Here is an 11,980-nt window from a genome sequence, read left to right as displayed (position 1 = left end):
TAAGATATTACTCATCAAATATCACTGGAGACTAAAAATATCCTGCATATTTAAGGGCATGTTTGCGTCTCTGTTACATGTTACAATGATTGGTACAGATTTGGTACAGATTTGGTACAGACGGCCAATAAAATCCATATTTCCATGACCATTATGTTCACATCGTCCACATACAGTCACTATCGTCCAGGATACTCCGAGATGCATTTACCTCCTGTGCTTCCTCCTCCACAGTGGCAGGAGCTGACCCCTACATGCCAGGCCAGATGCCCAGCGGCGGCATGCAGGACATGTACGGTCGGCCTCCGGCAGCCATGGGCATGGGCCAGCGCTCCCAGTATCCGTATGGGCCAGGCTACGACAGGAGGTAGGCAGAGGAGCCACAACAAGTGGATAGAGAACCTGTAGTATCCTGTAACTAGCATCCTATAACTGCTTTAGCACACTACATTAGACACCACATTAACACACACATAAGCACATACAACATATAATCACAATAGGCTACAACAATTGCATTGCATATCAGTTATCTAAAAAGAATACATGCACATCAGTGTAAAGTTATATAATAGTAAAATAATAGTATGTATGGTTATAACAGAAGTTATTGCAGTGATGTATTTTCAATTTGATCAAATATTGGATTTGTAATAACTGATGTTGCATGGCAGTTATGTATCCATGCATGAAAACTTGCTTATTGTTTGATCCCCCAGACCGGACCATGTGATGGGGATGGAGGGGAGCATGGGTCCCCCCGGGAGTCAGAACAACATGGGACCTTCCAACAGCGAGGGCAGCATGTATTCCCCCAACAGATACCCTTCACAGCAGAGGTCAGCACCTGTGTGCCTATATATGTGTGTGTGTGTGTGTGTGCAGTAAAACTACTGAAGAAAGACTGGGACAGATAAGTCATATGTCTTTGTGCATCGTTGCCACTATGTGTCTGGCACTTCTTTTCATCAGTGAGTGTTAAATTCCTCCTCTCTCCTCTCCTACTGCAGACATGATGGCTACAGCCAGCAGTACCCGGGCATGCCATATGGGATGCACCCCTCTGGGATGTACCCACAGCAACAGGTGAGGGACAGCTAACCTACATGCACTCACTACTTTACTGTTTATTTCTACCTTTAGGATGGAAATACAGTGGTTATAAAAAGTATTCGGCCCTCCCTGACTGTTTGTATTGAAGGAACCTGGTATAAGAGTTATTAGAGCTTAGAATATTGAAGACAAATTATGAAATGCTGAACAATTGTTTTTTCCGGTGAGACAATTTAGCAATTTTGTACAAACTAGATTTTTCTTTCTTTCTAGTTATGCTTTCAAATATTTTTTTTAAATTGCCACTCCACTATGATTGCTTCAGGTTACCTTATTGCGGCAGTTGTGACCAAAAGTAGGCCTATACTTATTTGTGTGCAGCATCAATCAGTGTTATCAAAGTAACCCTAACCATCTATACCCTTGCTTCAGCAGGGCTACAAACGGCCCATGGAGGGTATGTACGGCCCCCCAAGCAAGAGACACGAGGGCGACATGTATACCATGCAGTACGCCAACCAGCAGCCTGACATGTACAACCATTACGCCACTGGGTACTCAGGCCCCGAACGCAGACCCATCCAGGGACAATTCCCCTACCCCTACCCCCGAGACCGCATGGCGCCCTCGGGGCAGGGCCAGCACGGCATGATGGGCGGAGGGCCCACCCCCAACCACGCCACCGACAGCCCCAACATGTGGCCGTCCAGGACAGACTTAGGCTATCCCTACCCCAACCGACAGGGGGCGCCCTCACAGATGCCGCCCTACGGCTCGATGGGTAGAGACGACATGGACGGCAGGCCCGGGCAGGAGCAGTGGCACCGTCAGTCTCCCTACATGTCGTCATCGGGCGCCATGCCGCCTCTGTCTTCGCGTCAGCCCCCGTCGTCCTATTCCAACTCCCCGTCCATGGCCAACCACCTGCCCAGAGCGCCCAGCCCGGGGGCCTTCCAGCGCTCCATGGAGTCCCGGATGTCACCCAGCAAAGCGCCGTTCATGTCCCCCATGAAGATGCCTAAGCCGGGAATGGCCATGCTCGGCTCGCAGGGCGCCGGGCCGCTGGGCCAGTTCCCTCCCAACCTGAGGAGGGACCTCAACTACCCGCTGGGATCAGTGGAGGCCACCATGCCGATTCTCAAGCCTCGGCGCAAGATCACCTCCAAGGACACTGGTGAGAGATGGAGCATTTCTTGGGAGTCCCATTATTTCATCAGACAATATTTTGAATAGGGATTTAACATACATGTAGCTGTAAGCAGGGTGAGAAATTAACACCAGCCACCAAACAAACATGTGTTTTTGGCCGTCTACTTGGCTGTCTACTTGACCAGCCTCTTTGGCAGGTAAACTACCATCATTTACAGGTCAAGTCAAGTCAAGTTTATTTATATAGCACAATTCGTACACAGGGCAACTCAAAGTGCTTTACATGATTAAAAGAGAGAAATAAAAACAAAAGTGAATAAGTAAAAGTAAGAAAATTAAAAACAAGAAAAGAGTTTCTGAACACTGAAAGTTAGAGTAAGGGCAACATTATAAAAATCAGTAAGAGTGTTACAGTATAAAAATCTAAGTTCTGTCGATACAAGTAAATACATACATAATATTCACATATTTACATACAGTATATTTGGAGTTAAAGTAAAGAGTTTAATTATAGGCGATGGAGAACATAAAAGTTTTAAGCCTAGTTTTAAAAGTGGTTACAGTTGGAGCATGTCTAAGATCATTTGGAAGTCTGTTCCAGTTGTATGCGGCATAGTAAGTGAATGCTGCCTCACCATGTTTTGTTCTGACTCTTGGAACAGTTAATAGTCTAGACCCAGCTGACCTAAGTGTTCTGGCGGGCTCATGGGGTGCAAGCAGGTCGGAAATGTATGCTGGTCCTAGGCCATTTAGTGATTTGTAGGCAAGCAGTAATATTTTAAAGTCAATTCTTTGCTTAATTGGGAGCCAATGCAGGGACCTGAGAATTGGGGTAATTGGGTAATACAGGTCCTGCTTCATTCTAGGATAGGGATGTATATTTAGCTGGTGAATTCTGGGATTTTCCCCGCTACTTTGGGCTTTGAACAAAACTATATTAGATCCCTGTCCTAGCTGTATGGCTAAACTTGTGAAGCACAATCAGAGCCTGATCAATTTTATGATCAAAATAACAATGATCTACTCTGTTAGCTTATTGTCCACATGATGAAATGTTACTTTCATCATGTGGACAATGAGCAAATTTTTCCTCCTGGATCCATAAACACATGATTCAATCCCATCCCTTGTCTCCGTCACCCCTCCCCTCCTACCCAGGAACCCCTGAGGCCTGGCGCGTGATGATGTCTCTGAAGTCTGGCCTGCTGGCAGAGAGCACATGGGCTCTAGACACCATCAACATCCTGCTGTACGATGACAGCACCGTGGCCTCCTTTAACCTTTCCCAGGTGAAACCTAGCATTTCCATGACTACACCTCACTGATCACTGACAGGACACATTATATGACATTTAGCCCACTAGACCATGCTGTGACTCTAACAGTGTGTGGCAGATCTCTCTAAACTTGCTCTTCTAAAGCCCTATTCGGATGGGATAAGTTATGTATGACGCATGGTACATTTTTGGTGTGATAAACATGGAAATGGAGTAGACACTCCCATCTCTGTAATTTTGGAGACTGATTACACAGATTTCTTATCCCCTGTGAATTGTCCGATAACAGTGCAGATGTCCTACATGCAATTATTTACACACGTTGTCCTGAAAACTAATCCCGTCCGAATAAGGCTTAAGTCAACCTTTCCTATTGGAGGAAGGACACGTAAAATTCAATGGGGAGCAACATTTTCAGAGGATCATTTGTTTTACCATCCTAACTCACTAGTCTAGTCTCAAGTCTTCAACACATCCAAGACAAATTGAAAAAAAGTGGGATAACAATGACAAATCCTATCTCCTGATAATTATCTGATAGTTAATCTCAGCTTTCCTGTAAAGCTGCAGTGGCCATCTGAGACCGCTTGGCAACACATGACTGATTGCCTAATGATTAGCTTGTTGACACCGATAATATTGTTTGTTTGTCGTCCAGCTGCCTGGCTTCCTGGAGCTGATTGTGGAGTACTTCCGCCGCTGTCTGATCGAGATCTTTGGCATCCTGGAAGAGTACGAGGTGGGGACCGTGGCTCAGAAAAGCCTTCTGAGCCCCACCCCTGGCCAGCAGGAGGAGCCCGCCCCTGACCCCGAAACAGACTGCAACGTCCAATCAGAACCCGAGTCTACCGCAGGGGCGGAGCTGAGGGAGGAGCAACCAGGAGGGATCACGGAAGAAACTCCACCTGTCGCAGCAGAGCCAGTGACGGTGGAGGTGAATGAGGAGAAGGAGGAGCCTGAGCTGAGCGTGAAGAAGGAGGACGGGAACGAAGAAGACAGAGAGAAAGAGAAAGAAAAAGAGAAAGAGCAAGAGGGAGAGGGAGCGGGAGAGGCAAGTGAAAAGGGGTCAGAGAGTAAAGCGGAGTCTGTCGACCAGCCTGTGACAGAGCTGGGACCCAGGTCGAAACAAGCCAGCAAATATGACAAGCTGCCCATCAAGATTGTCCACAAAGAGGACCTGATTGAAGACATGACAGAGCACCTGGGTCACGTCACCGAGTTCACCAGCGGGCTGCTGCACTGGCAGGCCGGTGGGGGAGACTCCACCGCCCACATCCAGACGCACTTTGAACCCCGGAGCGAAGCACCTGCCAGAGCAGAAGGAAAGACGAGAAAAGAAAGCGGACAGGAGGGCAATGTGGACGAAGGAAAGAAACGTATCATCGCCACTATTGACGATGTTCTGTGTGCTAGGGTGGACGCCCTCTCCCACGCCCACCCTGCGCGCTCCCTGCCGTCCTACCCCTTCAGGGTGCATCCGGACGGGGAGCAGGACCACATCACCCTGCTGGAGGACGAGCCCCGCTGCCTGGACGAGGCCCCCCTCTCCACCACCTCCGCCTGGCAGGACTCGCTGGCTAAGCGGTGCCTCTGCGTCTCCAACATCGTCCGGAGCCTCTCTTTCATCCCGGGGAACGACTCGGACATGTCGCGCCACCCGGCTCTGGTTCTCCTCCTGGGCAGGCTCCTCCTGCTCCACCACCAGCACCCAGAGAGGAACAGATTGCCCCCTAGCTACCAGAGGGAGGAACAGCAGGAGCAGGGGCTGTCGAGTAGTAAAGAGGAGTGGTGGTGGGAGTGTCTGAGCACGCTCAGGGAGAACGCCATGGTCACTCTGGCCAACATCTCCGGCCAGCTGGATCTCTCTGTCTATCCGGACACGATCTGCCTCCCCATCCTGGACGGCCTCCTCCACTGGATGGTGTGCCCCTCGGCCGAAGCCCAGGACCCCTTCCCGTCGGCGACCCCCCACTCCCCCCTCACCCCCCAGAGGCTGGTGCTGGAGTGCCTGTGCAAGCTGAGCATCCAGGACGGGAACGTGGACCTCCTGCTGGCCACACCGCCTTTCAGCCGGCAGGAGAAACTCTTCGCCGTCTTGGTCCGCTACGTGGGCCAGAGGAAGACGCAGGTGTACAGGGAAATGGCGGTGGCCGTCCTCTCCCACCTGGCGCAAGGAGACCCCACGGCGGCGCGCGCCATCGCCATGCAGAAGGGTAGCGTGGGTAATCTGGTGGGCTTCTTGGAGGACGGTGTGAGCATGGCACAGTACCAGCAGAACCCTCACAGTTTGCTGCACATGGGGCACCCGCCGATGGACCCGCCCAGCATCAATATGATGTGCAGGGCAGCCAAAGGCCTGTTGGCCATGGCTAAAGTGGAGGAGAACAAGGCGGAGTTTGTGCTGTACGAAAGCAGACTATTGGACATCTCCATTTCCTCTGTGCTCAACTCGGGGGTGGTGGCCATTATTTGCCAAGTACTCTTTCACTTTGGGAAATTATGACAGTAGGAGAGGCAGGACTCGCGTGACAGACACTGAGACGGACAAGTTATTTCTGTGGTTTTCTATTTTTATTTAAACGAAATGGAAGAAAATGTTTGTTTTTTAATAAAATATCCACATATACAAAATATCTCTATATATGTATAGCTTCTGGGCCCCGTTAAAAAAAATTGGTTTTGGGATTTGAAAGCTAATTTTAATACAACTATTTAATACCTGCTGTTGTTGGATTGCTATTGTTTGGCATTTGTTTTTGTGTTTACTTTTTCAGCCAAAGCTGCCACCAGATTTTGGTGCTGATTCATGTGGTTCCTTTGAGTCTTATGAGATGTTTTTCGGTTTTATAAATGCTAATATACTCATCAACGTTTTGTTATGGAGAGTATTTATTTAAATCGTGACATTGTACAGTAGTTAGAACTTTTGCCAACAGTTCTGGGGAAAATAAGAACACTGACTTTTTAAATTGAAATGTATATGTCTCCATCGCTGGAAGATAAATTGTGCAATAGGACTAGAGCAAGTTGTCCCTTTTGAGAACAACTAGATGATGTGAATTTTTAAAAGACACCTGCAGTGTGTACTTTAGGCCATGGGGAGGCAGTGTTGCACCAGCCAATCAGCATTATGAGAGAAGCATCTGTCAAAAAGAAGTGTCTAATTTATCAATCATAGCCTCAACGACGTTCACAAATGAACTTTGTGTTTCCTAAGCACTTGTGTTATGTCTGTATTTTTTCATCACTATGTATATAGACCGTTGTACATTGGACACACATGATTCTTTCAATCTCACAATCAAGAATAGCAAGAGATGGGACTTTCTGACTATTATAACAAATGCTTTTATTGTTGGTAAAATTTGTTATTGTTATTATACATATTTTGTTATTGGGGTCAAATATTTGAACATGGCGGATATAACAGATGTTTCAATGTAAAAATTCCTGTATGCATTGTATTATAGCTGAGAAAACAATCGCTTTGGTAATCAAATGTGGAAGTGCCAGGGTGAGAGGATAACTAGCTGAGGTTACATAAGCAACCTGAACACATTTCTGTTCGTTAATGTCCTCCATTCATGTCAATGGGCGTATTTTTGAACCTAGATAATGCTCTAAAAGAAAACTCTGAAAAGAACCTTCAAAATGTCCTGAAAGCTCATTGTAAAATTTGCCTTTTTTTCGTATGACTCCATGTCTCTCTTTTATTCAGTATACACATTTATACTCTGTGCTGCACATGTCACAAATAAATGTACGATGAACATCGTTAAGCACCGGGGACGTTGCATTGTGTCCAGACAATCTTAGGCCAATAAAACAAACATCAACTGCTTACTTGGGCTGCTTCTTATTTCATAGAATGATTTCATTACAATAATTTGATTACAGCCACAATTGATTCCTTCAGCGCTGAAACACGACACCGACCTCAGTGCTCCAACACTTTAAAGTCCAGAGGACAGTTGATAAGATAACCTGATTATTTTCTGTCTAATCATACAGCGTTTTCTTGACCTGTTCTGACCTAACAGAGTTCAAACATTTCACTCAAGGATAGAGGCAGACAGTTCTCCTTATATGACCTCACAGCACTCTGCATCCCATTAAAGAGGGGTCCCATCTATGAATCTCAAGCTTGCCGTTGATCTCTAGGATAATTACAGGCCTGCAGCATTTTATATGCATCATGCACAAATTTCAGGAATGCTGATGTGTATCCATTGGATTGGATACTTCTGAAATGATTATATCACAAAATGCTGTGATGGACGTGATGAGAAACAATGTGAGATATCATCAAAGATTACGCAGATCTACAACCTTATTCTACTATGTGTATTTTTTGAAGAATTAATTTGACCATGACCAAGCAGTTGAAAAATCTGATTTAAATGTGAGCAGATACAATAGAACAGGCCAAAGAAGATCAAAATGTAGATAATTTATTTAGGTATGATAATAAGTATAGCTGCTAGATGCAGTGGCCGAGAACAGCTTTACCATTTAGTTATGAGGAAGAAAAGGGGAACACTGAGTAGAAAATCTATTAGGTTTAAATAATGCCTTTTAACCTTTAGAGGAACTTCACATAATCCAGCCAGCATACATAGCTGTATTAGTGTCACATTATGGTTGTACCACCTAGGGCTTGATCTCACAAATGTGTTATTTTCACAGTATGACTTTATGAGTACAAGGTTTAAAAAGCTGGGCCATTTTGAGGGTCTCTGGTGATCTTAATGTCCAAGAAAATCCTTTGCCAGCGTTACTGTGGAATCTGCTTAAACAACGGAGGCAGTGAAAAAAAATTAAAAGTAGATTGAATTTATTTTGTCAAAATGGCTGCAACATAATTCTCTGCTCACAAAAAAACTCAAAAACCCATTGTCTTAATGCTAATCTAGTTGGAGATAAGATTTTCTATATCAGCAGAGACATAGACATTTTTATTGCTACCGTTGACTAAATCACCCACCTGACACATTCTGTGCCATAACTCTGATTTCTTTACTTTCAATAATGAATTGATAGAGTCCAGTTCATGGAAAAAAAAAGAGTAAGGAACTTCATAATTTCCATTAGGCTCCATGTGCTCTCACATGGGCCGACATCAGCAGAAAATTGCACACCTGTGGCACATATGGCTGATTTTTAATGAATTTCTGAAGTTTCGTGCATTTTCTTGCATATCAGATGACAGGCTGCTGTTTCACCTCTTGAAATCATGGTTGAAAGCTGTGGATGATTATAACACTACTCAACTCACTACTCACCACACCACTCAAAATACACTACTTATGATATTATTCATAATTTGTAGTACTAATAATCCAAACGTTGGTGTATTTGAAAGTAATCAGATAACTAGATTACATTAGGCTTTTAACAATTACAATTTTAATCTTATCGTCTATGATCTGTAACTGTGTGGAGTTTGCATGTTATCTGTGTTCGTGTGGGTTTCCTCCCACGGTCCAAACACATACAGGTCAGGTGGATTGGAGACTCTAGATTGAGTGTGAGTGTGTTTGTCTTTCTATGTGTTAGCTATGATGGGCTGACAACCTGTCCAGGAATATTCCCCGCCTTCCACCCAATGCATGCTGGGATAAGCTCCAGCAGCCTCTCTGTGATCCTGAACAACAATAAGCAGGTATGGAAAATGAATGAGAAATTTGACAGTTCATTTTGTTGCCTACTCACATGTGTTTGATGCCTACTGTCTCCACACTCCTGCCTACATACCTTCTTGTGTTAGTCTCCTGGCATCAATTTAGAAAGAGGCAGGTGGAATGAACAAAGGCGGGGTTGTTAGCAGCATCATTTCATCACCTGCCAGTGCAGCAGATCAGACGCTTCCTTCACAGTGGAGCTGATGAATCTGATAGCACGTTATTAACTAGCACCTTTCTACTTTCGTTCGGCGTGTACGACACGCCGAACGCTCATCCAACTCGCCCGTCCCCATTATTTATTGTTCAAATAAAGCCCTTTGATTGCATTCCCGGAATTGTTATTTCCCCTTTATTTCCCCTTTGGATGGAATTCGACGTCTCTCTCTTCCTCTGCCAGGGGAAAGTTGGGCAGAATATCAAGTCCTATTTAAAGCTGCCTTCAGAGCAGCATTCCTGAGGTTGACAACACCGGCAACAGACAGTCTCATCACAGGTTGGGCTTCAAAAGATGATCGTGACGTGGGTTGCCTGGGCGCAGAGAGGAAGAAGAAGAGGTATAATCAGTCAGCATCTTCCTACCGAAATCCTACTGATGCTTCAAATACTAATTGCAGCTTTCCTGAAAGAATATGGCCAACAGTTCTATTAATTTCAGACTAAAGCAAACTCCGCCTGCTTTGATTTTGGTCCACCTCTAGGCTGAAAGAAATGATTCATACTACAATTGGCATGCCCTTACAGTACAATTCAGATGTCTCTTTCCTCTGAATATAGGTCATGGCATCCTGGCTGTAGGTGCGTGGGTGTTACATGTATGCACCTGCGCGTTATTACAGCCCAGATAAACAGCGACTTAGTCCTGCGTGCCTCAGAATCTTCTCGATCCCCAGCCTGTCATTCAGAGTTTGGCTGGAGAGTGGGGCTGCTGTACTTTTTTCGGTGATGGAGGATGCTTTTCACGTAGGCAGCCAAGCGCAGGAGAAAGCCTCCCACACTCCTGTGCCTCTGAGAAGCTGAGTCATCCAGCTCTGACAGGATGGATGTGGTGGCTGAAAGGGAAGCCGGGCCCTGTCATTGGCTACTGCCAGGTGCCCTACCTACTGCCTCTCACCAGAAACGTAGGCAGATGAATGAGTGTCGGGCGAAAGCAAAGGCTGCTCTGACCTTTTCAGCGATGCATTACAGTATATGCGTGTGGTAGTAGTGGTGGGAATTCTGTATGCCTGTTTACCTGATGCATGCATCCCACAATAATCACTACCAAGCCTACATTTGCCTCTCGATGGGCTTTGATGTCAGTTTCTCCTTTAATCCTGCTCGGTGTTCCAAATGAAACAATATTGCCTGGATGAGGCCTCGGCTGGATGGGGTTCAGTCCCGTGTTTTTCTTGGATGCAGAATCAAAGGCCCTATCATGTCCGCCCATTTCCCAACACAAACACGGCTTCATCCATATGTCATCACTCCGCTTAACCAGGCCCGCGGTTCAGGAATTAGTCTGGAAGGCTTAGAGAACATTGGAAACCATTGAAAACATCCACGGCTTTCCAAAGGATTAAGTGTGACATGTGCCATCCGATAGCTTCACATTCCCAGTAGTGGCAGTCTATCACATAGGCTTCCCAGTGTGTTTGCAGAGGCATGCCACAAGCTTTCAGGACTGCTTCCTTTGGAATATTATATGACACCTGACCTGATATGCTTCTATTATACAGTAAAACGTATTGGCACTACATCGGCAGTACTGGGAGTAAATATTTCACCCTCTGCATAATGTTCTGCTTTGATTCTGAACATTGGAGTGCTCTCGGATTACATGAAACACAGCCGGACTTGCAGTTCTTTTCCAATGAAAAGCAGATAATTGTATGGCTGTGGGAGTGAATGAGCCAAGCAAGACAGCTTGGGTGACGAGGATCTGAGGAGGTGTGTGTGTTTGTGTGTGTGTGTGTGTGTGTGTGTGTGTGTGTGTGTGTGTGTGTAGGTGTTAAGAGGAGGTCAGATGACTGAGGAACCGTGGGTTGATGTTGCCATCATCTGTACAAGGCTAACAGGAAATTGCATCATCGCAGAGTTGTTAGCGTGAGAGAGGAGCACATGATCTATGTGGCAGCGTCACTGCATGTCTGTTTTGGGTAGTGAGGAACATACTCGCTGAATATGACTAATAGTGCCCCTATTTATTAAATAATTTACTGTCCATAATAATAACAATGTTTGTTTTGTCAATCTTAACTTGTTTAATCAAGCTGGTTTGCCTGATTTTGGCTCCTTTTGAAAGTTTCAAAGCATTCCCTCTCTCTTGATGGCATTCTGCGTGGGTAATTTTAATCTATTCAGACTTTTTGTTTCAGATTACTGAAACAATCATAACATCCTCCTGTAGACCAGAGGCTCCCAAACTTTTTTCATGTTAAGGACCCACAAATGGATACGCATTAGAACACAGACTCACTTTTGATAAGACTGTGTTCCTTGATTTTTGATTTTACTGTAGGTGAGGAGGAGGCAGACCCCTGGAACCCTGGAGGTCCCTAGGCCTCCCTTATGGGGGGGGTGAACCCCCTAATCAAAGCAGCCATACATTCTCTCACTATTCTAACTTCAAGTGAGTGAATCAGTGAAATTGAACAATACCTCATTTTGTTGGGGACCCCCTGGAACCTCCCTGAAGGACCCCTGGAGGTCCCCGGACCGCAGTATGGGAACCCCTGTTATAGACCATCCTCCTCTTGCACCCCCCTCAGTAGTGACTTCAGCCTCGGGTGAAGGGGGAGGAGCCGGCTGGGAGGCTCTGCTCTGCTCCCATGTTGATGT

At 45.8% G+C, this 11,980-nt stretch overlaps 1 protein-coding gene across 1 annotated transcript in view; it reads left to right on the top strand.

The window, feature by feature from the left end:
• The window catches only part of LOC139660248 (AT-rich interactive domain-containing protein 1B-like), a gene marked incomplete at its 5' end in the record, with an annotated part of 16,814 nt that extends 9,495 nt beyond the window's left edge, over window positions 1-7,319 (top strand). The window contains 6 exons of the mRNA XM_071538346.1: window positions 235-367; window positions 720-839; window positions 1,011-1,086; window positions 1,489-2,227; window positions 3,361-3,491; window positions 4,138-7,319. Coding sequence (XP_071394447.1) covers window positions 235-367; window positions 720-839; window positions 1,011-1,086; window positions 1,489-2,227; window positions 3,361-3,491; window positions 4,138-5,982 — 3,044 coding nt within the window. The remainder of the gene's footprint in view (window positions 1-234; window positions 368-719; window positions 840-1,010; window positions 1,087-1,488; window positions 2,228-3,360; window positions 3,492-4,137) is intronic.
• Between the last annotated feature and the right edge of the window lie 4,661 nt (window positions 7,320-11,980).

The sequence above is a fragment of the Centroberyx affinis genome, unplaced genomic scaffold (assembly GCF_046629955.1).
Source record: "Centroberyx affinis isolate AG114_WGS23_722 - 3 ecotype Tasmania unplaced genomic scaffold, CSIRO-AGI_Caff_v1 ptg003262l_1, whole genome shotgun sequence".
Lineage (NCBI taxonomy): Eukaryota > Metazoa > Chordata > Actinopteri > Beryciformes > Berycidae > Centroberyx > Centroberyx affinis.
The sequence above is the reverse complement of the archived record's forward strand: the minus strand, read 5'-3'. Positions and strand labels throughout refer to the sequence as shown.